This window comes from Pleurodeles waltl, chromosome 5, assembly GCF_031143425.1.
Source record: "Pleurodeles waltl isolate 20211129_DDA chromosome 5, aPleWal1.hap1.20221129, whole genome shotgun sequence".
Lineage (NCBI taxonomy): Eukaryota > Metazoa > Chordata > Amphibia > Caudata > Salamandridae > Pleurodeles > Pleurodeles waltl.
This window is the reverse complement of record NC_090444.1, coordinates 1,647,715,637-1,647,742,210: the sequence shown is the minus strand read 5'-3', so window position 1 is coordinate 1,647,742,210 and position 26,574 is coordinate 1,647,715,637. Positions and strand designations below refer to the sequence as shown.

The following is a 26,574-nucleotide window of genomic DNA, read 5'->3' as shown; positions in this document are numbered from 1 at the left end:
GACTCTCCCTGGGGGGGTGGGGGGATGGGGGAGGAGGAAGGGAGGTTTGGGAAGAGGGTTAATATACTATTAAAATGTTAGTGTAAAAATGATGGGATCATCACTAAAGGTAGAATTTCCATAGGTATACCTACAAAGTACTAAATAAGTTATTCATATAGGTCAATATTTGATTACATAGTTACATTCTATACCTTTTTTGGGTTATTGTCAATGTATTGCGCGGTCAAAATATAATTTTGTTCTGTATAGCTCTGCTACCTCAAGAGTCATCCACCTGTAATAACCAGGGTACTAGCCTGGAGTTGGATAATAAGAGCAGACTGTGTTATTGGGATGGGTAAAGCCTGGCTGTCGTAAAGCCTGTTCTTAATAGGGCAGTCAAGGAGGTAAGGTGTTCCTCCCTCAACCTATTAGATACATTTCCGCAGTGGATTGAATTATTTGCCAGGCAGAAAGAAAGTAGTTTCAAGTCTAACTCTGGCAAGTTCCGCAGAAAGTATCACCCCTCCAGTAATTAATCTGTTATGCTCAGAGGTATAATGAGAATCATAAATCTGATGACAAGATCCCAATATCTATTCCATTCATCTGCAAGGGAAAATAATTAAGAAGCTAAAGTAAAAAAAAGACAAAAGACATAGATTTTTGATTGAACAAAATCAAGCAGAACATATATGGTTCGTCCTGGGGGAAACTGTGGTCTCAAACAACAGCAAGAAGTTCTGGTCTCTAATTGCGAAAGCTTGTGAAGAAAGAATGGCAGCAAAGTCTACTCCAACCATTAATAGCAAATGGGTCCAATACATCCAGACCTTGTATGCCCATAACAGCGAATCCCCAGAAGTAATCTATCATGGAGAGTTAAAGCCTGATATTTACTACATGGTTTATGGGCCACCCACTGCACATATGATTAAATCGTACATCACAAAAGCTAGATGTTCCTTTGCAATGGGCCCGGATGAGGTACCAATTGTATTCCTAAATAAACCAGTCTTTAGTCTAATTTCTCAGCTCCCATCTTCAAACACTGCTGTGAGTGCTTGGAGGTTGCACTTTCATGGAGGGGAAGCATTATCCTACCACTTTATAAGAAGGGAGATCGATCCCTTCAGAGTAATTACTGCCAAATAGCACTGTTGGTTGTGACTGGTAAGATATTGGCAAAAAGCATTTTAGTCCTTTTACAAAGTCGGGTTCACGAAAAAATGGTTCTCCTGAGGGAACAGGCAGGTTTCAGACCGAAATGGGCACACTTGCTAATATCACAATAATTCAAATTTGTTTTGAAAATTTCGTATGGATAAGGAGGCAATTTATAAATGCAGCTTTTATAGCCTTTTCTGCCACATTCGACCAGGCGTACCGACCCATTTATTGGAAGAAATTAGCATCTCGTGGCATATCGGAATGTCTATTGAATCTAATAGTAGCACTACACACTTCAACCTGGTGTAAAGTGCTGCTGGGAGGAAACAGGGTCTTGCTACAAAAGTAGACACACATAAAGGGCTGAAACAAGGGTGCTTGTTAGCTCCTATGTTGTTTTCTTTGTATGTTTCCGATTAACCAGGAGCCCTCCTATCAGTTAAAGTGGACCCTCCAAAAGTTGGTGGTGAAGAAATAACCTCTTACTGTATGCAGATGAAGGCCTGCATATTCGGCTAGGTAAACTCCAAGCCTATGTGGATGAACATTCTCTAAAAATAAATATAACCAAAAGCAAAATGCTGACATTAAAAGGAAAACATAATCTAAAGAAAATACATTTTAGCTTGTTCTTGGGGAAAGAAAAATTGGAAATGGTCAAAAACTGTTTACTTGAGGAAGTCGTTTAATGCTAACCTATTGGAGAAGGCTCATGTTTCTCATCTAAATTCCAAAGTGTGGAGTCAAGCAAACGGCCTGAGAAGGTTATATAATGCTCACAGGAGGCAATACTTCGCCATATTCCTTCTTTTGTTTCAGGTAAATATTCTGCCCAGTCTGTTGTATGTAGTGGCAATTGTGGAACTGATAATTGGACTTTCAAGCCCTCTATTGAGGGCAAAATCCTCTGTGAACTTTGTGGTTTCAATTGCTTATGTTCTGTAAGTGTTCTTCATTCGGAAATGGGTCTAACCAGCACGTACCTGTTGGGTCTGATGGCTGCCATTAGCTGTGGTTAGGATTTTCTCCACTAGGAGGAGGGCTCCTTAAGAAAGGTACTCTGGACAGAAATATTCATTGAGCAGCCACCAGACAGCATCTTTAGGAAAAGCTTTATCACTGCCCTAGACCTATTTAAATTTAAAAAGTCACACTGGGTGCCATGTCTGCTCTGGAATAAAAAATGTTCCTTAAGGGCTGAAGTCCTGAGTTAAGCATGGAATTAGATATGGCCTGGTGCTTTCACCAGATCAAGTATGGATGGGTTTGATCCTCATGCTCTATAAGACGAATGCAGCCTTATTTGAGTTTGAATACAGAGCACAACGTTCACTGTTTTAACTTTTTCTGCCATTAAAGAGTGTGACTGGGGCTTGGGATAATATTGAGAGAATTGGAATATTATGCCCCTTCTACTTATAGGGACTCCAAGACCTACATCAAGCAATATTCATCTGTCCTTCGTTATATTTGCAACAACTAAAGTTTTAAAAATTTGTATTTATACATAACAAGATTTACTCTGTACATTAAGCACATACCTTTTTATACAATCCAGCAAATAAAATTGTGTGCTACAAATATTTGTAATATTTTTTTATTGAGTCTGCATGGTATGCCGGTTTCATACTATAAATGTAAGGGCTTTATACTGATTAATTCAACCAAATTAAGTGATACTGTTGTGGTGATTGTCATTGTAATAACCTTGTTTTGGTTGAAAGGGTTATTTCTTTTGTGACTATGCAATCTTTTTATGTTGTGGTCTCAGACTTGGGATCAAAGTCAATAAAAAAAAAATATCTTTCATTCATTCACCCTAGACAGTTTGGAGCCAAACCTGGAGAAGAACTAACCAGCGCCAGTTTTGGGGATAGGTCAGGTAATTTCCCCCAAACAAAGGCTGGCACCAGGTATAAACACTGAACCTTCAGAACCATTCATCAGAACACTCCTCATTCTGTGGGAGATTCAGAAGAAGGACTTCCCTGCTGACTGAGGAATCTACTTGCCTTGATCTCAAGCTACCCAGAGTTACTCCAAGGGACAGTTGGCTGACCTCTTGTGTGAGCTACATTGACATAAGCATCCAGAGGCCTCCCTGCAACTGCCTAGCTGACCAGCACCAGCTTCCCTGCCTGACCCTGCTGCTTGCCTCTGCTGGAGGGAGTCCTGATCACCAGTAGATGCCCCCCATGCTTTGAAGGTCCTAGATACTCGGTGCAAACTCCTCCTCAAGAAAAGGTGAAAATCCTGATTTTTTTCTTTTTCTTTTTGGGCTGCTAATGTCCAAGAAGTGACTTCTTCACCCTGTGGATCGATCACCTGTGATGACTGCCAATGCAAAGCTTCAGTGGGACCTGCACTTCATGCGACAGGGACGATCCGGGCGACCAGCAACACGAGACCTGCACTTCGCGCTGGCAGGGACTGTCCACAATGATCATCCAGCGCGAGCTCCAATGACGAGCATCTCTTCACACTACAGTAACAAGCGCCTACGACACTCCATCTGCTCCTCGCATCGAAAATCTCCCTTCTTACGGCTCCCTGAAATGCGAACTGAACTTTTCGTTCCGCAAGGAGGTAACTTTTCATGCTCTATCGTGGTCGGCCTAAAGTTGTGACCTTCCCCAGTCTAGTGCGACCAGATAACCGGGAGTGGCGCTTTCTGCGTTTTGATTCTAGTTTTACCAAAAAACTTAAAAATAAGTCTACAATTCTACTGATTGCATTTTGTTCATTTTGGAGAAATTTAATTTATTACATTTTGCTCTATTTTTCTAAAATAGTTTTGGATTTTTCTTGCGTTATGTTTTCACTTTGTGCCTTTTATGTACTGAGTAAATGCTATACACATTGCCTGTGAATGAAGCCTGACTGGTTCTGTGCCATGCTACCAGAGAGTTAAGTTTAGGATAATTTAGTGACTTTTGTGGTTCATGATGACAGTGATTGTGGTTGTTGCATGAGTGGGGCTTCTACCCCCGGCAACCAATAACCCAATTTCTTTCAAACACATTAACCAAAAAGATATATCTTTAGGAGACAAAAGTATAATCCATTCAGAAAAAATGCCTTGAACTTAGGCATGACAACAATCTAACTGCTCGCAAAGGTGATTAACTCCTAGGGTGCATGACATCCTGCTCACATATAGTACCAAATGTAAGGCTGTTTATGAGACTTCTGCAGCAGTGCCTTAAACCAGTGGCCTCAAACAGAAAACTGTAGATGCACCCTTCATGTCACAGCAGCTGAACCAAACCTACTGGCATGGTGGAGCAAAAGCCGAAATCTGTTAGTTGGAGTTCCATTCCAAAAGAAAACATTGATGCATACTGTACTCATGGATGCAGCTCTATCAAGGTGGGGAGCCCACATGAAAGATCTGATGATACAAGGACTCTTGACAAAGAAAGAGAGAGAGAAGATTTATATCAGTCGCCTAGAACAAGAAGCTGTGCACTTGTCATGTCATTAAAAGCTTTCCTTCCTTCTCTGTCCTCAAAGGACAGAAGGATTCCAACAAGCAGTGCCTCCACCATGCAATGTACCAAATCAAAAAATCTTTATTGCTTGATTTATAAAACCCATTGCAGTATAGCACATAAAGAACTCTTGAAAAAAACACATAAAAACGCAAATCACATGCAGAATTATCATTATTAAAAAGAAATTAAATTATAAAATTTTCAGACATTATCCAATTAAAAATAGCATAAACAAACGTATGCTCTTCTCATCCATATCGGTCTCCTGACCCTATACCGTTATTAAAAGTCAAACCGGCTCTAGGAATTTTAAGTGCTAAGGTGATGGTTTAAATTGTAATAGATGGTCTAGAAATACACATTAATGATTCTTTGACTAGAAACACGGCTTTCAAGAACCCTTCCTAAGGACCAGGTAGAATACTGTGCACGTTGGGCAGTCTAAGGGCTGAGAACAAGTGAAACATTAAACATCCAAATAATAAAATGAAGGTGCTCCTCAGAAGGATTACAAACTGGGATGAGAGCTATATTTCCGATGCTATTGCAATAGTTTAAAGTGCTAATGCAATTGTATAGAGTGCATGTGATGGTCCACGAGTGCTCATTAAAAGGTTTAAAATGGCTGCAACCTATCTTTCCGGCTAGACATTCTCAAGAGATGAAGCGGGAGCATAGGGATATCCAGAAATTTGCCAGACTGCAGGCTGAGTATAGATATATAGATTAGCTCGGTAATACAGAACACATAATGAAATGCTGTTGCTCCCTGCAAGGTCTAAAGCCGGGCGAATTTACTAGTAAACCTTTTTCAAAATTGTAAACGGTGGGTATCATATGGTGCCAATCTGCCAAGCCCATTGTCAAAGCAAGTCCCACAATTGTGCTGCAGGCACTACTAAGGTAAGCTAGTTGGTTAAGCCTGTGACCTTTCACCTTGCGGCCTTAACTCCAGTGGGCTCCCAGGGATCCAGTCCTCGATCCGGATGGGGGCCAGTCGTACCATCTCAACCTTCATTAGCGCCGGTTGTGATCCTCAACTTCGAAATGGAGCTGGATGGGCGTTGCCTGAGTACGGCGCAAGCAGGAGCTTTGCCACCTCATTCGGATCCTGAGCCCTATTTCTCTGGGCTAGGCCTCTGGGGAGAATGGGAGGGGTTGCTGGACCTTTTGGAATACCAGCCATTCAAAGGAAAAATGGACTGGCTTGAGGACTTGGGTGAAGCCAGCAGACTGGACACATCTCCAGGTGCTTGCATGCTTTTTCCCCCCTTCCGTGGTACAGAGGGGGTAACTTCTTATGAAGTGGTGGTGAGGAGGGCAGCCGATGTCCTGGACGTTCAGTTGCTCTCGGAGGCCGTCAGGACTAAAATCTTGACAGAGGTGCTGCAACCGGGACCTTCCACTTCAGAACCCCTGCTCCTGTTCAATGATGCCCTCACTGACGTTCTTCTGGGTACCTGGTCCAAACCCAGCACAGCTCCTGTGAATAGGACCCATCGCTGTCGCCCTGCACCTAGGGACCCAAGTTTCCTAACGCAACATCCCTCCCCTGAGAGCTTGGTGGTCCAAACCTCTACCTCCCAGGGTGTGTTTCTAACCTCTCCTCCGGATAAACAATCCAAAACGTTGGATTCATATGGCATGATTATGTTTTCTTCTGCCAGCAATGCATTGTGGTCAGGGAACACTGCATGCCTTTTGTGCCGTTATTCTCACACTCTGCATGACACAGTTGAGTAAGTGCTGCAACAGGTCCCGGAGGAGGCCTGGGCTGTACTCACTCTCTCAACTTGTTGCCAACGGGAGAGAGACAGTGAAGTTCACGATCCTTTGCAGACTGGAAACGACTGACTCGCTAGGTAGAGAGGTTTCTAGAATGGTGGCCATGAGGCTCCACGCCTGCCTGAGGACATCTGACTTTTTGTGGGATGTCCAAGCTTCTCTCATGGACATGCCCTTCGATGGCACCCTACTCCTCGGAAACAAGGCAGAGACAACACTTGAGTACTTCATGGCTTCTTGTGCAATGCTAAGGGCCTTGGGCCTCTCCTCAAGAAGTTCAAGATGCTCATGTTGGATCAGGTTTTGTCTGCCCTGGGCCCAGGAGACTGAATGGTAGCATTTGACTTTGCAAGACACTTCCACATCCCCATCTTGCCTGCCCACAGACTTTACTTGCAGTTCACTGTAGGTCACAAGCATTTTCAGTTTACTGTGCTCCCCTTTTTCCTTACCGGCGCCTTATGGTTTTCACCAAGGTGATGGCAGTGGTTGCAGCTTATCTGCAAAGGTCAGGAGTATCAGTCTTCCCCTATGTTGATGACTGGCTTTTGAAGGTGAGTTTGCCCCAGGCTGTCCTCTCCCACCTCCAGACTACGGTGGACCGCCTACAGTCACTGGAGTTTGCTGTAAACTTGAGTAAGTCACACTTGACTCTCTCTCAGATGCCCCCTTTCATCTAAGCTGTTCTGGTTACATCACAGTTTTGGGCTTATTCTTTCAAATGGCGAGTCGAGGATATTCAGGCTTTGATACCGATGTTTCAGCCTTTATCCTGGACTTTGTTAGAATGATTCTGAGGCTGCTTGGCCTCATGGTCTCCTGCATCCTTCTGGGGACACATGCCAGGTGGTAGTTCAACATGTGGCGAGCTCTCTGAACACCAGAGCGAACAAAATCAGCCAAAAATGCCTAGTAGATGGCATCTCCATCAGGAGGTGGCGCAAGGCCTCTTTCAGCAGTGGAGGCAGCCTTGGTTAGATCTGTTTGCCACCACTGAGAATGCGCAGTCTCAGCATTTTTGTGTGCAGGAGTTTCCAAGGCGGCAATATCTTGGAGCTTTTTGTCTGTATTGGAATTCAGGCCTCCTGTACTCCTTTCCACCCATACCACTCCTGTTCAGAGTTCTCAAGAAGTTTAGGAACGACCGGGCCCAAGTAATCCTTGTGGTTGCAGACTGGGCACTGAGAGGCTGCAATCCCAAGCTGCAGAGCATATCCATTGATCCTCCGTTCCAACTGCCCCTTTATGAGGGTCTTCTGTCGTATGGGACGGTTCTTCACCTGAACCTGTCCACTCTCCGCCTTCTTGTGTGGAGGTTGAGCTGTGGCAGTTAACAGCTTTTGACCTTCTGCCCGAAGTCTGTAATGTAATCTTGCAACCTATCATCCCTCCACCAAAATGGCATATGCCTGTCATTGAAAAAAAAATTGTAGCAGCTCTCTTTACCCCCTTTCTGCCCTCTTTCTGAGGTTCTCTTGTTCATTCTTTCCCTTGCCCAGCAGGGTGCTGCTTTGGGCACTCTTAAGGGATATTTGTCTGCTTTTTCTGCTTCAAGTCTCCTACTATACATAGGTTCCTCAGAGGTCTTACTTATCCCTTCCTTCCTTCCCTTCCCCATTCATTATGCCCCAGTGGGATCTTAATTTTGTTCTGACATTTATGATGTGCACTCCTTTGGAGCTTCTTCACAGCCGCCCTCTCAGGCTTCTCACAGTGAAAACAGCCTGCCTTGTGGTGATTACATCTGCCCGCAGAGTGAATTAGCTGCATGCCTTATAATCTAAGCCGGCCTACCTCTCTAGCCTGACAGAGTGCTGCTTCACACTAGGGCCTCTATTCTGCCAAAAGTAGTCGCGCCTTTTCATGTAGGTCAATCCACCACCTTGCCTGCATTTTTTTATGCTCCCCCACATCCTTCTAAGGAAGAAGAAAGACTCCCTGCCTCGACCCAGAAAAGCATTGCCATTTTACCTTGATCATACAAAAGAGTTCCAGGTGGATGATCAACTCTTTGTAAGGTATGTGAGTGCAAAGAAAGGTGGGGCAGTGCTGAAAAGGACCATATGCAGATGTATCATACTGTGATATGCTACGCCAAAAAGAAATTCCTCAAGAGTTTGCGTGCTCATTCTACCAGGCTAAAGTTGCGACCACTGTGTTAGCACCAGGAGTCAGGTCCGTAGGGACGTTCATTTTGCCTTTTTTTGTCCTGCAGGGCTTTCTTTTTTGAAATTGGTTTCCAGACCCACCTCCTGGGATGGTATTGCTTGGGTATATATTCAAAGGTAAGAAATCTGCAGCTAGAAGTCTTTATCAGATGGACAAGTTACTTACCTTCAGTACCGCCTTATCTAGTGGAGACTATAGCTGCAGATTCCTTACTGACCCATCCATCCTCTCTGTGAACAGATATCTGGGGGCAGGACCTCTCAGGGCCCTAGTTTTGACACACCAGTGTTAAGTGTTCTTCATGGCTCTGCGCTTCTGGCGTGAAAACAAACTGACGTTGGCTGCCTTGGGAGGTGCATATATATGACCTGCAATGTCATTTCCGGCGCAGATGACGCCAACAATGAATACAGAGCCGATCAACTTTACCTGCCAGCGCCCACGTGAACTGCTCAAGAAAATCTTCCGGATCTAGTCTGACGCCTGAGGAGAATTCAAAGGTAAGGAATCTGCCTCTACCAGATAAGACATTACAGAAGGTAAACAACTTGTCCTTTAAGACAATTACAACACAAACATTCAGAAATGGTGCCCATAGTTTAGATCATTTCTAGATAAACGGGCGACATTAGAAATGCTACCTTCGTCCTCAATGTGCATACAAAATACAACACTAAAAGATTGCGCCCATTGCTCTGTTTGCGCAGAGCCAGGGCGTATATCTAGAAACCAACACAGGACTTTCGGCCTGATTAGATATTGGCTGATGGGTTACTCCGACGGGATACCCTTCACAGTTGTGTCAACGTAACCTGTCTGCAAATATCCAAATCAGGCCCTAAGTAGCCACACACTGAAGACTTCAGAAACGTTACTAAAGTTTCTAATACAATTACAACATAGACATTTAAAGTTGGCACCCATAGATTAGTTTACCTTGAGATAAACGCTTGGTCTTTGAAATTAACAAAGGATCAAGTATCTATACACTTTATTAGGATCTTCTATTAGATATAAATATATGTGGGGTAGGACTACTTTAAGTCCAAGACGACATATGTAGAATTACGCTAGTAATGATCACGTGTGGACAGATCTTGACAAGGGACGTGAAGTTATAGGTCTCCTAACTTACTGCTATTATTTTTTTGAAGTTAAAGATTATAAACATAGACCATCTTTGACCAGCTTACTAATTTCTCCGTAAACTTAAACATCTGATAATGATATTCCAAATCAGCTAATTAATACACCACAAAAAAATGGCGCTCATAGTTCTGATTGGCCCAAGATAGTGCGTAGATCTAGAACCTAACAAAGGACTAAGCAACCACACACTGAACACAGACACCATTCTAGAAGTAAATATGGCGTCAGAGTAAAATGCCGAAAGTGCATTCTTAAGGACCCTAGAAAAGGCATTGGAGCGAAAGGCAACCTGGCCTAAACAAGCCATGCCCTATCACGTGCTTATCCTTTGGACTTTTTCTCTTCCTGCTAATATAGAGCGGGTTTGTTACAAGTCACCCGAAATTGCAGATCACCTTACTTTGCTGAAACCGATTTGCATAATGGACAAATCTAGGGGACAGTTATTTCTGGTGGCAGTATCAGGACAATACCTACCCTTTTACTGTCTGATGTCTTTCCCACAGCTGAGTAAAAAGGCGAACAAAATAAACCATAATTAAAAAGGATCATCATAACCATCATTATATAACCTGAATATAAAAATAGTTATTGCAGTTGGCAACCTGAATGGTAATCTAACAGGAAACAGCACAACACGTATGCCAGTGCATGGTCAACTATTACTAATAAATCAAGTAATAAAAAAGAACCTTAAATAAAAGCATAGATACATTTCACGTCATAGTCTTTCCTTTATTTATATTTTCTTACTCTTCGCAACCTTCACGCATAGGCTTAGGACACTAATTACTTGGATATCCATCACATGTTTAGTGCTTTCAGCAGGGGTCAGTTCACACCAAAACAGCATGTCCATAAAAAAAAAATCAATAATCATTATTTATTTCTTCAGTTTTCAACCCTGGTATAGCCCCAGACCTACGTGCCAAATAGGGGTGAAATACTTGTTGGCTTCATTTATATCCACCAATCTCCAGTGATTGATAACTGGAACATTTTAAAGATTTTTCCAAAGGATGTACTGGGAAACGCTTTGTACATATAATGAACGAAAATGATGTAGTGGATTTTTACATGAAGCACCAATGAAATATTGAATACAAATAAAAAAGGAAACAAGAAAACGAAAACTTATCCGGTCTTTTAAAATGTACGTCTTTGACTAGTTTCTGTTTTCATAGTTTGTACCATTTTGGGAATTTATTACAAATATATTAGGAATAACACACTCCATACGATGCCTCGTGACATTTTCGTGTATAAAGTATGTATGAGTGGTTTAATAAAAGAATAGACAAGTATTCTTGAAAGAACGATTCACCCCTATTTCGTTTGCTGTTTTAACGAACCACATAAGCCCCTCCATCATGCACAGTCCTAAAATATTTAAATTACTTTTAAATAGACCATCTCTGACCCCTCTTCTAGTGTATAAACAGACTCAGGCTTTCTCCATTTGGGCATAGAAAAGTGAAATAAATTGCCTCCAAAACTCCCGTAGGCTGGTTACATATTATTGTTGAAAAGTTTCCAAACTGGCAATATTCTTTCCAGGAGAGAAGAACACGATGTGAGAGCCACTTTGGAAAAGCAGAAAAGACAGCTGAAAGGCTTGAAGGACAGTAAAACAGACAGACTAAAACGATTTGGAGAACACATGCCAGCCCTGCTTGCCGCAATTGACGAGGAATACAGACATGGACGATTCACAAAGAAACCTGTTGGACCACTAGGTTAGTTACAGAAGATTCAACTGAATAAGAAGGAATTTGTGTTTATTATTTGTTGAACCTTTGTAGATTTACAATGTAAAGTGCTCTTGTCTCTGAACACAATATCTCTTTTTACTAAAAATAATATTGCATTGCGGTCTGACTGATTCTGTCAAGTCTTAACTTTGTTATATTACTTTGTGGGTCTCAGCCAGTGGCTACAAACTCCATTAGCACTATTTGTGACACTCTAGTATACTCCTGCCTGCTTACATGTTGGTTACCCTTACCTTTTTGAAATGTATGCTCTCATAACGTGCCTGTGTGCTAAAAACGTAACAAACAAAAACATTAATGTGCTGCCCTCCCTTAAGCAACACCCAGAACCTACAACTTTACTGGCCTTGCTACCCTGATGCCTCTATCCCCTCTATCATATAATATTTTTATGCAATAGGTTTTGATGAATTTAAAGTTTTCATTTTCATCAACGTGGTAAATAAAATCAATCATAGGAGAGACTTAACATTGTAACATGTGCAAGGTTCTGAGGCAAACCTGTGCAATTGCAGCTAAGTGGAGAATCCCAGCACAGAGATTTTTACTCAAGGAGCACCACAATAATATTTGCATGAATCTGCGTGTATTACATGTTTTAGGGCATACCCTTCCCTCACGTAGAAACTGTAAGAAAGTGACCTGGTGTGTGGTGGGTACCTATGGTACTAACACTGTATACCAGGTCCAGGTATCCCCTATTAGTGAAGTGTAGCCAGTGTCTAGAAGCCAGGCTTTCTAGAGGTAGCTGTGGATGAGCAGCCAAGGGTTATGTAGGAGACATGCAAAGCTCATGCAATACCATATACTATGAAAGTGGAATGCGAATGTCGGGTCCCCACCCGAGGGAGTGGAATCGGTAGAGGGAGCTGGGGGAACTAGGAAACCACAGAGGTAAGTACCAGAGTGCACCCCAGCGACCAGGAAGAAAGAGGTAAGTTACTGTTTTTTCTCCAACCCACCAAAAGTCCTAAAAAGAAGGCTATTGCAACACCCAGACAAGACTGGAAGAAACCACCAGTGGATTCCTGAAGAAGAAGACCTGAAGAAGAAGGGGACCGAGTCCTGTTCACATTGGAATGTCTGGTGGTGGCAGGAGCCACTATCCACCTGTCTGTGGATGCAGGAGTTGGTCGATGGTGAGACGAAGACAGTCAGCAATGCAGCCCTGGAGTTGGTGAAGAGTTCCTGGAGGATGCAGTCGATGTCCCACGCCAGATGAAGGAATGCAATCAGTCTGTGGTGTAGAAAATCCACCAACATGCCTTGGCAAAGGCAAGTGTCGCAGTAGACAAAAAGTGGAGCTGCCGGGGACCAGCAAGGTCCAGAAGGACTTAACCCATGGAGAGGAGTCTCAAGTCACCCTCAGCAGTGCAGAGAGTCCTAAGTAGAGGAGGCAGCCCCAACAGAAGACCCACAGGCAAGGATCCCAGGAGTCGCAGAGAGGCCCATGCAGCACAACTGAAGGAAGGTCCCACGTCGCAGGAGCAGCGCTCGGAGGGCTGTGCTTTGCATAGGTGTGTGTTGGGGCTACACAGAGCCTGAAGATCCCTTGGAGGAGTTGCCAACAAGTCTTGGTAGCTACAAGAGATACAGTGCACGGGGGTACTGTCCTGTGTGGGAAGGGAAGGGCCTATCTTCTCCAAAGGTGGACAGCTGGCAGAGAGGACCAAGGGGACCACTAAAGACCACCACCGGTGATGCAGGATCCACGCAGCTCAGGATGAGAGGAGATCCACGCAGCCGGTCGTCGTTGCAGTTGGTGCCTGCGGATGCAGGGAAGTGATTCCTTCACTCCAAGGGAGATTCCTTCTTGCTTCTCATGAAGACTGAAGACTTGGTGGCCACAGAGGATGCACAGCCGGGGAAATATTGCAGTTGCTGGATGGAGCCATGGAAACAATGTTGCATGCAGAGTCTTCGTTGTGGATGCAGACTGTCGTTTCCTGGAGGGTCCAGTTGCAGTTTCATTGGCCAGAAGTCAAAGATAATGATGCAGAGGAATTCTGCTGGAATCTTGCACGACGAATCTGAGGACCCATCCAAGAGGGAGACCCTAAATAGCCCTGGAAGGGGGATTGGTCACCTGCCTGACCTGGCCACTCAGGTGCTCCCAGAGGCCTCTGCCCACCTTGGATTCAAGATAGCAAAATCAAGTGGCCATCTGGAGAAGCTCTGGGCACCATCCCTGGGGTGGTGATGGACAGGGGAGTGGCTACTCCCCTTTCCATTGTCCAGTTTTGTTCCCGAGCAGGGGCTGAAGGCCCCTGAACTGGTGCAGACTGGTATATGCAAGGAGGGCACCAAATGTGCCCTTCAAAGCATACCAGTGGCTTTGGGAAGCTACCCCTCCCAAGCCATGTAACACCTATTTCTAAAGGGAGAGGGTGTTGACTCCCTCTTCAACAGGAAATCCTTTGTTCTACCTTCCTGGGTTTGAGCTGGTCAAGCGGAAGGAGGGCAGAAACCTGTCTGAGGGGTGGCAGCAGCGTGGGCTGCTCGGACGTCACCAGAAGGCTGGTAGGAGCAATGCTGGGGGTCCTCTAAGGAGCCCCCACAGTGCATGGAATCATACAACCAATACTGGCAACAGTATTGTGGTATGATTCTGACATTTCTGATACCAAACATGCCCAGGTTCCGAGTTACCATTGTATAGCTTGACATAGGTAGGGACCTATACCCAGTACACGCGTAAAATGGCGTCCCCACACTCACAGTCCAGGTCGTGGGGGCACCTTTGCTTATGCAGGGGTGCCCTCACACCCAGGTACCTGCACCCTGCCCTCTGTGCTAGGTGGGCTTACAATAGGGGTGACTTACAGTGACCTGGTGCAGTGACCTGTAGTGAAAGGGTGCATGCACCATTTCACGCAGGCTGCAATGGCAGGCCTGCAGACACATTTTGCATGGGCCCCCAATGGGTGGCACAATACATGCTGCAGCCAATGGGGAACCCCTGGTGCCCCAATGCCCAGGGTACCTGAGTACCATATACTAGGGACTTATAAAGGGGCACCAGTATGCCAAATGTGGGGGAAGGGGGTTGGTCCAAGCAACCAAGTTTACAGGGAGAGAGCATAATCACTGGGGTCCTGGTTAGCAGGATCCCAGTAAACACAGTCAAAACATACTGACAACAGGCAAAACGTTGGGGTAACCATGCTAAAAAAAGAGGGCACTTTCCTACACAAGCCCCTCCCCCGTCCCCCAACATAGGGGACAATAAGGCTAACCTTGCCCGATTGAGTCTTCATTCTCTACGCAGAAATATCTGGAGAGTCCATCTGCATTGGAGTGGTTTCCCCCAGGTCTATGTTCCACTGTATAGTCCATTCCCTGGAGGGAGATGGGCCACTTCAAAAGTTTGGGATTTTCACCTTTCATCTGTTTTAACCATAGAAGGGGCTTGTGGTCTGTCTGAACAAGGAATTGAGTGCCAAACACGTATGGCCTCAGTTTCTTTTCTTCAAAGCCCAAACCACAGCAAAGGCCTCCCTTTCTATTGCTGACGAACACTTTTCCCTGGGGGTGAACCTTTTGTTTATAAAAGCTACAGGTTGATCCTGGTCCTCTGTTTTCAGCTGTGACAGTACTGCCCCAAATCTTACCTCAGAAGCATCTGTTTGTACTGTGACCTGCTTGGAGTAGTCAGCGTTTCTTAAATTAGGTGCAGAGCACGTGGCATGTTTTAGATCTTCAAAAGCTTTTTGACAGCTAGCTGTCTATAAAACTTTCTTAGGCATCCTTGTGTGGTCCAAACAACCAAATGTACAGGGAGAGAGCATAGTCACTGGGGTCCTGGTAAGCAGGATCTCAGTGTACAGTTAAAACATACTGACAACAGGCAAAAAGTGGTGGGTAACCAGGTCAAAAAGAGGGTACTTTCCTACAGAAACCATTCAGTAGCCATACTCCAATTCATAAAACATTTCCAGTAGCCCAAATCCAGAAATGGAGCAGTCACCAACATCTATCCAAAGCCACCACTAATTTCATATTGCAGAGCAACTTAACATAAGTAAAGGGTTTGTTCTCCTTTCCGACAATGAACAAAATGACCTCTACATCTTCCAGCACAAAGATGCCAACCTCTCTAGACAAATATTGTCTAATTTCTTCTCAGAAGGGATGCAATATGGCGAAACTGTTCCGCCCTGACTGCTGCCTTTTATGTAGATTCCGGTCTATCCTACTGAATTTCAATAGCTGTACCCTAGTGTAGTATACTCTTTTTAAGATTTGTATTCAGACTAGTCAGAGTTCCACATTCATCACCATCTTGTTCAGAGTACTGTAGTTCCATTTCCCATTCTGTATCCTCTTAGTCTGCTGGTCATTATTCACTAAATCTTTCCATAATGATTGGATTATTATTGACCAATGTTTTACATATTAACGAGAGTAGCTTTTATTAAAGCACCTCAACAAACTCTATTTTCAACTGGGAACTCCTTTCCAATCTAGGTGAGCAATTAAACGTGAGTAATTTGTGCATATGTGTAGGAAATAAGGATTTTTGCAAGGGTCCCCCCATTGCTGGCCCCATTTTGCCTAGTAGCTGCTGGTTTATGACAATGAAAGTGCCCTGGAGGCTGCTAACCAACTCCCAGTGCCTGTGCTCTCTTTCTCTAAATATGATATATGTAAATTGGAGTAGTAGGGTGGCTCAGTTTATGGTGTACACCTATGTTGTGACACCCTATACTGTTTTCCAGGCAACCCTTAGTGATAGTGTTTTGGTGCCTAGACAACCAAAGCTCACTAGGGGCGGCTGTGTAAAGCAGCCCAGGTTTATCAAGGAGGAGCGTAAAGCACTTAGTGATGTTCACACAAGAAAGAACAACAGTAAGTGTTACAAAAATAAAGTACTCTTTTTTCTATAACACTAGTAGTATCCTAACGTTGGTATATCTCCACTTGGAGATATCTATAACCAGAAAATATACTTAAAAACAAACAGGAAAGCATAGAAATACACGGGACCAAAACATATACTAAGGAAGTGGCATAAGAATGGAGGTGCCCAACTGAGGTAAATGTGTTTTAGGATTCCAGGGCCTGGGGAAGTACCAAATCACCCAAGGTGTAAGTAATAGAGATCCCCCAGGCGCCTGTGTGCAGAGGGGTTATCTAGCTGGCTGGCCCACAGGACTGTCGCGGTTGGAATTTTCAAGATTCAGAACTCTTCTTAGACCCCGAGGGACCCATTTGGCACATGGAAGGTTTGATAGTGCTCACCACCAGTGGATATCCAGGATAATGGATTACCTACACCAGGTAGCCCGGGTGCTTAGGTGTGAAGTGACGTCGGAAACCTTCGTTGGAGTCAATGGGAGCCTTTTTTGTCCAGCTGCTGTCGCGACCCGTGGACCAGGATGGTGGACCCCTAGGATGGATTCTGTACAAGAAGAACCTGAAAAAAGAAGGGGACAGTGTCCAGACCACTCAGAGTTGTCCAGGCGGTGCAGGAAGATCCTTGGAGTCACCCATGAGCTGTCTATCGTCGGTCGCCGGATTGTAGAGGTGTCAGTGGTGAGCAGAATCGCCAATTGGCAAAGTAGGAAGAAGCTGTAGAGAAGTTTGCAGGATTTTGTGGACCAGCATGATCCAAACGACTCGACCCTTGGAGGGCAGTCGGGGCTGGCCCTCAGCAAGCAGGAGATCCAGCAGGAATCGTTGGAGAGCCAACGAGGACCTACTAACAGCAGGCACAGAGAGTCCTCAGCAGCAGAAGGCAGAAGGAGTCCCACACTGCAGGAGTTGCAGGGTGGATGCTGTTCTTGGAGTTGCAGAGTGCTGGAAGGCTGGGGACTTCTTGGAGCTCGAAGGTCTTCTGGAGGAAGAGTCACCAAGCCTGGGTAACAGCAACAGATGTGGTGCACAGGGGCTCGGTCCCAGCGGCTACAGCACCATCTCCCAGGTTGGGTAGAAGTCACTTTGGACCTCGAGAGGGCCATATGTGTAGTAGAGTCTTTCAATGTCCGTGGGACAGTAGGATCCACCAGCCGGTCGTTGTCGTTGAGGTGCCTGGTGATGCCGGGGAGTGGCTCCTTCACTCCAAGGGAGATTACTTCTTGCTTCCAGGTGCAAACAGAATCCTTGTGACTGTGGAGGATGCACAGCCATGGATATTGCAGATTTCTTGCAGAAGCTGGAGAAACAATGTTGCAGTGGGAGCCCTCCCAACTAGATACAGTCTTGTTTCAGTTCCTAATGCAGACCAGCAGCGGTTCTGGAGGCCAGGTTTGCAGAAGAGTCTTGCAGAGAGTTCCTTGTAGAGTTTTGCTCGATGAATCTAGGGACCCACCCTCAGGGAAGCCTTTAAATAAATCTAAAAGGGAGTTGGACACTGTGTGAATTAACCCACCTATCAAATGGGATCAGGGACGTTGCCTACCTGTCCTAACCAGTCAGATGCTCACCGGTTGCTTCTGCACATCTTATTTCCAAGATGGCAGAATCAAGTGGCCACCTGGCAGAGCTCTGTGCACCTCCCTAACAAAGGAGATGGACAGAGGGGTGGTCACTCCCCTGTCCTTTGTGTGGTCTCGCACCAGAGTGGGAACCGGGGGCTCCTGCACTGGTGCAAACCGGTTTATGCAAGGAGGGCACCAAATATGCCCTTCAAAGCAGTCTGGTGGCACTGAGAGGTCACCCCACCACTGCCCAGAGCCACCCATTTCAAAGGGAGAGGTGGGCACACCTCTATCTTACAGGAAATCCTTTGTTCTGCTTTCCCCTGTTCGAGTTAGGCTCATCACCAGGATGGCAGAAGAGTGTCTAGAGTAGGCAGCAACTCAAACTGGTATGCAGACCCTGCAAGGCCGTAGAGGCAGATCTGGGGGATCCTTTAAGGAACCCCCAAAGTACATGGTGCCAGGCAATTAACACTGGGATCGGTGTAGTTGCATGATTCCAACATGTTTGATACCAGGTTTGGTGAAGTCATTATGTAGAAGGACAGCTCCTGTTGGCCAGTGTCCACTATATACCTTTAATGCTTCCTCGCAATTACAAAGCCGAGGTAATGGAGTCTAGGGTTTGTAGGGGCACCTCGGCTAATGCACACACACTCCCTCACACTCAGCATCATGCACCCTGCCCTTGTGCTGAAGGGCCTACTATAGGGGCAACTTACAGTGTCCAAGTGCAGTGACTGTGATATGAGGCAAGCCTTATTTCTAAAGTGAAAGTTGCATGCATCATTTCGCGCAGGCTGCAATGGCAGGTCTCTAGACACAGTTTGCATGGGCTTTCAAGTGTGGCATAATACATGGTGCAGCCCATGGGAGACCCCTCAGGTACCCTCAGCATTGGTACACAAGTACCATATACGAGGGACTTACACCGGTGCACCAGTATGCCAATTGTAGCGTGTAAAAGTTACCATACAAGCAAATTTAGGGGAGCGAGCACTGACACTGGGCGGCCTGATTAGCAGGACCCCAGTGTACTATAGTCTAAACACACTGACACCAGGCAAAATGTGGAGGTAACTATGCTAGAAAGATGCTACTGTCCTACAATTGGTATCCCCAATTGTCGAGGAATTTAACCCCCTATAAGTCCCTGGTAAATTGTACTAGTGGTATTCAGGGTTTGAAAGTTAAAGGTGTCACCAGGGCCTGAAGCACTATTTCCGAGGCATGTGTGGCTGTAGATTGTAGGAGGCTGGACTGGCTTGTAGTGAGTACCAAGGGGTACTTGCACCTTGCACCAGGCCCAGTTATCCCTTATTAGTGTATAGGGTGTCTAGCAGCTTAGGCTGATAGATAATGGTAGCTTAGCAGAGCAGCTTAGGCTGAACTAGGAGACGTGTGAAGCTACTACAGTACCACTTAGTGTCATATGCACAATATCATAAGAAAACACAATACACAGTTATACTAAAAATAAAGGTACTTTATTTTTATGACAATATGCCAAAGTATCTTAGAGTGTACCCTCAGTGAGAGGATAGGAAATATACACAAGATATATATACACAATAGCAAAAAATATGCAGTATAGTCTTAGAAAACAGTGCAAACAATGTATAGTTACAATAGGATGCAATGGGGAAACATAGGGATAGGGGCAACACAAACCATATACTCCAAAAGTGGAATGCGAACCACGAATGGACCCCAAACCTATGTGACCTTGTAGAGGGTCGCTGGGACTATTAGAAAATAGTGAGAGTTAGAAAAATAACCCTCCCCAAGACCCTGAAAAGTGAGTGCAAAGTGCACTAAGGTTCCCCTAAGGACAAAGAAGTCGTGTTAGAGGAATAATGCAGGAAAGACACAAACCAGCAATGCAACAACTGTGGATTTCCAATCTAGGGTACCTGTGGAACAAGGGGACCAAGTCCAAAAGTCACAAGCAAGTCGGAGATGGGCAGATGCCCAGGAAATGCCAGCTGCGGGTGCAAAGAAGCTTCGACTGGACAGAAGAAGCTGAGGTTTCTGCAGGAACGAAAAGGGCTAGAGACTTCCCCTTTGGTGATCGGATCCCTCTTGCCTTGGAGAGTCGTGCAGAAGTGTTTTCCCGCCGGAAGGACGCCAACAAGCCTTGCTAGTCGCAAATCGTGCGTTTGGTGTTTTTGGACGCTGCCGGGGCCCAGGAGGGACCAGGAGGTCGCAAATTGGACGTGAAGAGAGAGGGGACGTCGAGCAAGACAAAGAGCCCTCACTGAAGCAGGTAGCACCCGGAGAAGTGCCAGAAACAGGCACTACGAGGATGCGTGAAACGGTGCTCGCCGAAGTTGCACAAAGGAGTCCCACGTCGCCGGAGACCAACTTAGAAAGTCGTGCAATGCAGGTTAGAGTGCCGTGGACCCAGGCTTGGCTGTGCACAAAGGATTTCCGCCGGAAGTGCACAGGGGCCGGAGTAGCTGCAAAGTCGCGGTTCCCAGCAATGCAGCCCAGCGAGGTGAGGCAAGGACTTACCTCCACCAAACTTGGACTGAAGAGTCACTGGACTGTGGGGGTCACTTGGACAGAGTCGCTGGATTCGAGGGACCTCGCTCGTCGTTCTGAGAGGAGACCCAAGGGACCGGTAATGCAGCTTTTTGGTGCCTGCGGTTGCAGGGGGAAGATTCCGTCGACCCACGGGAGATTTCTTCGGAGCTTCTGGTGCAGAGAGGAGGCAGGCTACCCCCACAGCATGCACAAGCAGGAAAAGAGTCGAGAAGGCGGCAGGATCAGCGTTACAGAGTTGCAGTAGTCGTCTTTGCTACTATGTTGCAGGTTTGCAGGCTTCCAGCGCGGTCAGCAGTCGTTTCCTTATCAGAAGGTGAAGAGGGAGATGCAGAGGAACTCGGCTGAGCTCATGCATTCGTTATCTAAAGTTTCCCCAGAGACAGAGACCCTAAATAGCCAGAAAAGAGGGTTTGGCTACCTAGGAGAGAGGATAGGCTACTAACACCTGAAGGAGCCTATCAGCAGGAGTCTCTGACGTCACCTGGTGGCACTGGCCACTCGGAGCAGTCCAGTGTGCCAGCAGCACCTCTGTTTCCAAGATGGCAGAGGTCTGGAGCACACTGGAGGAGCTCTGGACACCTCCCAGGGGAGGTGCAGGTCAGGGGAGTGGTCACTCCCCTTTCCTTTGTCCAGTTTCGCGCCAGAGCAGGGGCTAAGGGGTCCCTGAACCGGTGTAGACTGGCTTATGCAGAATTGGGCACCTCTGTGCCCAACAAAGCATTTCCAGAGGCTGGGGGAGGCTACTCCTCCCCTACCTTCACACCATTTTCCAAAGGGAGAGGGTGTCACACCCTCTCTCAGAGGAAGTTCTTTGTTCTGCCATCCTGGGCCAGGCCTGGCTGGACCCCAGGAGGGCAGCTGCCTGTCTGCGGGGTTGGCAGCAGCAGCAGCTGCAGTGAAACCCCAGGAAGGGCAGTTTGGCAGTACCAGGGTCTGTGCTACAGACCACTGGGATCATGGGATTGTGCCAACTATGCCAGGATGGTATAGAGGGGGCAATTCCATGATCATAGACATGTTACATGGCCATATTCGGAGTTACCATTGTGAAGCTACATATAGGTAGTGACCTATATGTAGTGCACGCGTGTAATGGTGTCCCCGCACTCACAAAGTTCAGGGAATTGGCTCTGAACAATGTGGGGGCACCTTGGCTAGTGCCAGGGTGCCCTCACACTAAGTAACTTTGCACCTAACCTTTACCAGGTAAAGGTTAGACATATAGGTGACTTATAAGTTACTTAAGTGCAGTGTAAAATGGCTGTGAAATAACGTGGACGTTATTTCACTCAGGCTGCAGTGGCAGGCCTGTGTAAGAATTGTCAGAGCTCCCTATGGGTGGCAAAATAAATGCTGCAGCCCATAGGGATCTCCTGGAACCCCAATACCCTGGGTACCTCAGTACCATATACTAGGGAATTATAAGGGTGTTCCAGTAAGCCAATGTAAATTGGTAAAATTGGTCACTAGCCTGTTAGTGACAATTTGAAAGTAATGAGAGAGCATAACCACTGAGGTTCTGGTTAGCAGAGCCTCAGTGAGACAGTTAGGCACCACACAGGGAACATATACATGCACACCTATGAGCACTGGGGCCCTGTGTGACAGGGTCCCAGTGACACATACATATAGGCCACAAACCTATGAGCACTGGGGTCCTGACCAGCAGGATCCCAGTGACACATAACAAACATACTGAAAACATAGTGTTTTCACTATGAGCACTGAGGCCTGGCTATCAGGATCCCAGTGAGACAGTGAAAACAGTGACAAACACCCTGACATACACTCACAAACAGGCCAAAAGTGGGGGTAACAAGGCTAGAAAGAGGCTACCTTCTCACATAGATACACATGCTTAGCATAATCCTGCCATCTAGTCTTGGGCTTGGAAGTGTGCAAGTTGTTTTTCTTCTAAGAAAGTCTTTCGAGTCACGAGGTAGAGTGACTCCTCCTCTTGCTGGTAATGCGCATAGGTATCGACTCCATTGAAAATTAGTTTTCTTCTTCTGTTGGGCTCAGATGTACTCCCCTGCTCCGTCTCAGCATGGTCGTTTCCTCCTTAAGGCATAACTTCGGTACTGTTTTCGATTGCGGTTAGTACTCAATCCTTCATAGATTGGTCACCAACATTGTTCTCGTCAGGGCAACTCGGTTCGACTGTGGGCCCCTTGGCCCTTCCTAGTTCAGGGCAATACTTGTACATCGATAACATCCTCGCAAAGTCTATTTGGTGATGAAACAGACTCCCTTTCGGTTCTGCCCTCTTTTTCATACCAAGTTTCCAGGCATCAGCCAACATCAAGTGTGTAACTTGTGCCGGCCTTAGATCATCAGGAAGATACTTGTGAAGCCTGCAGATTCTTCAGGTCCAAAAAGATGTTTAGGGATCGACGAGCTAGACGACTCAAGATGTCTTGATGCATCACCAACAACATTCCGGATATCTTCGGATCCGAGGAACCTCGGGAGGAAGTTTACTCTCTGGGGTCCGCAGCAGATAAGGGCACCTTCTCCCATGAGGACAGCTCAGAGTCTGTCCCCGTGTGAGGTCATGCATCTCGAGCTCAACCTGTAGGTATAGAGCCCTTTCCACACTGGCTCCAGCAAACCATCCCCAAGCACTGAACTTCTGCCCAAGACCGACCAAATTCTTCCATTGAGCCACCACTGCCTTCGGGCCAGAAGTTGCATGCTCCTGAGCCAACCGCCACCCCATCAGAGCCCTGTGGAAACACCGGTCCAGCTCTGAGCCGAAACCAGCTGTGTCCGAGCCTGGATATTCTGCACCAAACTGCTTGGCGCTAAAAGGTGCTTTGCAACCAAAACATATTCCTTCTCAATGCAATGAACCAGATCCGAATTTGTGGAGCCCGTACTGCAACGGCTTCAGCAGGCAATAGACTCTAGACACAGCACTTTGTCATCTACCCGGACACTGGTCGTATCTTAACAAGACCTCAATCTACTGCTGTGCAGCCACCTAAAAGGGAGCTTACTTTTGAGGAGACTTTGGACATTCCAAAGGACTGACAAAGCTACTAGCCTTGTGCCTCCTACTCCACCACCATCTGCTGCACCACCATCATTACCTGCACCGGAACAATATTCCATTGAAGGTTCCATTCATTCTTTTCGGGAGGAAGAAGAAGAGTGAAACCAGTATTCCATTCCACCTCAGGACGACACCACATCATAGGTTGAGCAGCTGCATATCACAAGGTCTAACTCCACATTGACCCGATAGAGGATAATTTTTTATTCGAAACCCTCCCCTCCAGCCAGTGTTCTGCACAATATCTACCTATGCTTAAGAAGATGCTCAGACAAACCCCAGACATCTTCAAAGAATCTGTCAAGGCATTTGTCATAACTCCAAGGGTAGAAAAAAAACACAAAGCATCTCCACCTGACCCCACATGTATTAATGGCCAATTGCCTCCCAACTCACTGGTGGTCGCTACAGCAAGAAAAAGGGCAGACACACAAACATCTGGTTGGGCACCACCACAAGACATAAAAAGTATAAAGTTTATCGCAGCAGGGAAGAGGGTGGCTGCACATTCGGCCAACCATTGGAGAATTGCTAACTCCTTTCATCTCCTCTCCCGCTACGATATGGCTCATTGAGATGAGATGGGGTGCTCCTCCAAGATCTTACAGACGAATACAGAAAGAGAGCATACAAGATTTCCTCTGAGGGCAAGTTAATTACTAACAACTCAGTCTGCTATGCGTTAGATTCAGCTGACACAGCAGCAAGAGGCATTCAGGTGTCATACCTAGCTCAGGGTCTCCGGCTTCAAGCCAGAAGTACAGCAAAACATACTGGCACTTTCTCTTCAGTGACAAAATTTTGTTCGGCCTTCTGGTGAACACCCTCCTGAAAAAGATAAAGAAAGACAATGTAACGGCCAAAGCCATGAGAATGTTATAAACACCACCCCAAAGAGGCCTCTTTTGACATTCATTCACCGTACCATGGGGCAGTTAAAATCACCTCCACAGCTACTGCCATGTCTTACCAATGTCCTCAGACACAAACCACCTCAACAAGGAGTTACTATAGAGGCTCCTAAGGGGCAACAATTGTAAGAACAGAGGAAAATCCGGGTTAATAAAGCTGTCTGCCACCACAACAAAGCCCTGACATGACCACCATTCTCCTGACCACACAACTGCTTTTGGGGGACAATTACAAGGGTTTCTTCCCACCTGGCAGAATGTCACCTCCTACCTGTGGGTGTTGGATATTATCCAACATAGTTATTGTCTAGAGCTCACTTCTTCACCTCCAAACATTACACTTTGCAAACACAAACTGTCTTAGGAACATCAGCAGTTGCTCAGGGAAGTTCAGGCACTTTTACAAAAAGGGGCCATAGAATCAGTGCCAAATCACCAACAAGGCACAGGGGTCTACTTACTCTGCTTCCTTATTCTCAAAGAGTACGGTTCTCTAAGAGCAGTCGTGGTCTTGCAGTGGTAGCAGCCCACCTGTGCAGGCAGTGTTTTTCCATGCTTAGATGACTGGCTCATCAAAACCAGCACTTGCTACCAGTGTTTTTAACACACTCAAGCCACCATAGATTTACTTCATCATCTAGGCGTCACCATAAATGTAGTCAGACTCCAGCCTCTACAGGTGCAACCCCACTTATGAGCTTTTCTCGACTCACAATGAGGCATAACTTACCCAAATGCCGCCAGAATTCAATCCTTCCAAATGCTTATCTTATTCTTTCAACCCCTTCAGCAGATAACAGTGAGGACAGTCATGCATCTCTGATGTCTTCGTGGATAGCCATAGTACCTCATGCCAGACTCAACATGCGTCCGTTGCAAGAGTGCTTAGCGCGCCAATGTTCTCATGCGGAGGGTCAGTTGGAGGATCTAGTGTTGGGCAGCCGTCAAGCTTGAAAGTCTCTGAAATGGTGGAACACCAACAATCTCCTAAAGAGACAGCCTTTCCTGGTCCCAGTTCATCAGCGAACCATAACAGACACCTCCCTCATGGGCTGGGATGCGCATTCCATGATCTCACCATCCAGGGACACTGGACGCTCAGTCAGAAACATCTCCCCATCAATCACCTGAAGTTGCTAGCTGTTCATCTAGCGCCAAAAGCCTTGCTACCTCACCTGATCAGCAAGGTAGTCCTTATCGGAACAGATAACTTGACTGCCATTATCCCCAGATGCCCTCAGCTCTCTCACCTAACTTAGTCTGTTTGGAGATGGGCTCTCAGATACAGCATTCACAGTCAGTGGAGTACCTTTCAGGAACGGACAACTACTTTGCAGATTTCCTCAGAAAGAGGCATCAACATGTCCACGAATGGGAGCTCCACTTCAAGTCCTCCTCCCTCACCTTTGGCATTGGGGTCATCCAGAAATGGACCTCTTCACCATAGCAGAAAACACAAAATGCCCAGACTTCACCTCCAGGTTCCCACACCCACAATCCAAAGGCAATACTATGGATGAGTTGGTCAGGGATATTTGCTTACATTGTTCCACCTCTCCCAATACTTCCAGTTGTGTTCGCAAACTTCGGCAGACATCTATTACCCTCATCCTAGTACCTGTTGCAAGGGCACGGCAACCATGGTTCACCACACTGTTTGTACTATCAGTAGTTCCCCACAAATTACTGCTGAACAGGCAGGACCTTCTCATGCAGAATCATGGCGGTATCAGAATGTTTTAAGGTCACACTTCACTACTGACGTTGGTTCCAGTACTAAAAAAAAATAAAACGTGTATACACATGTTTGAAAAGTTTAGGCTATGAGGCTAAGTATAATGCTCCCAGAATGCTCTCTGATTATATGCAAATGAAATGTCATTTAGTAAAATGTGTTGATGCATGCTAGTATTTCCCAAAAATATTTCTAATGGAAAATCAGTGTAACCATTTTCAACACGATTATGGGAAGCATGAAAATAAACAAACACTGACAAAGCCAACTGATCTCACATATTTTTATAAGTCTTTTAGTTTCATCAATGCGTGTCTTGTTTTGACATGGCTTTTGTAACACTTTATTGTTGTGGGAGCGACCAGGCCCTCAACATTGTAACAAAC

At 45.9% G+C, this 26,574-nt stretch overlaps 1 protein-coding gene across 2 annotated transcripts in view; it reads left to right on the top strand.

Moving 5' to 3' along the window:
- Positions 1 to 26,574, top strand: part of SMC6 (structural maintenance of chromosomes 6) — a 610,138-nt gene that overhangs the window by 143,494 nt on the left and 440,070 nt on the right. For both annotated transcript variants that reach the window (XM_069235972.1, XM_069235971.1), the window contains exon 14: positions 11,307 to 11,485. In XM_069235972.1, coding sequence (XP_069092073.1) covers positions 11,307 to 11,485 — 179 coding nt within the window. The remainder of the gene's footprint in view (positions 1 to 11,306; positions 11,486 to 26,574) is intronic.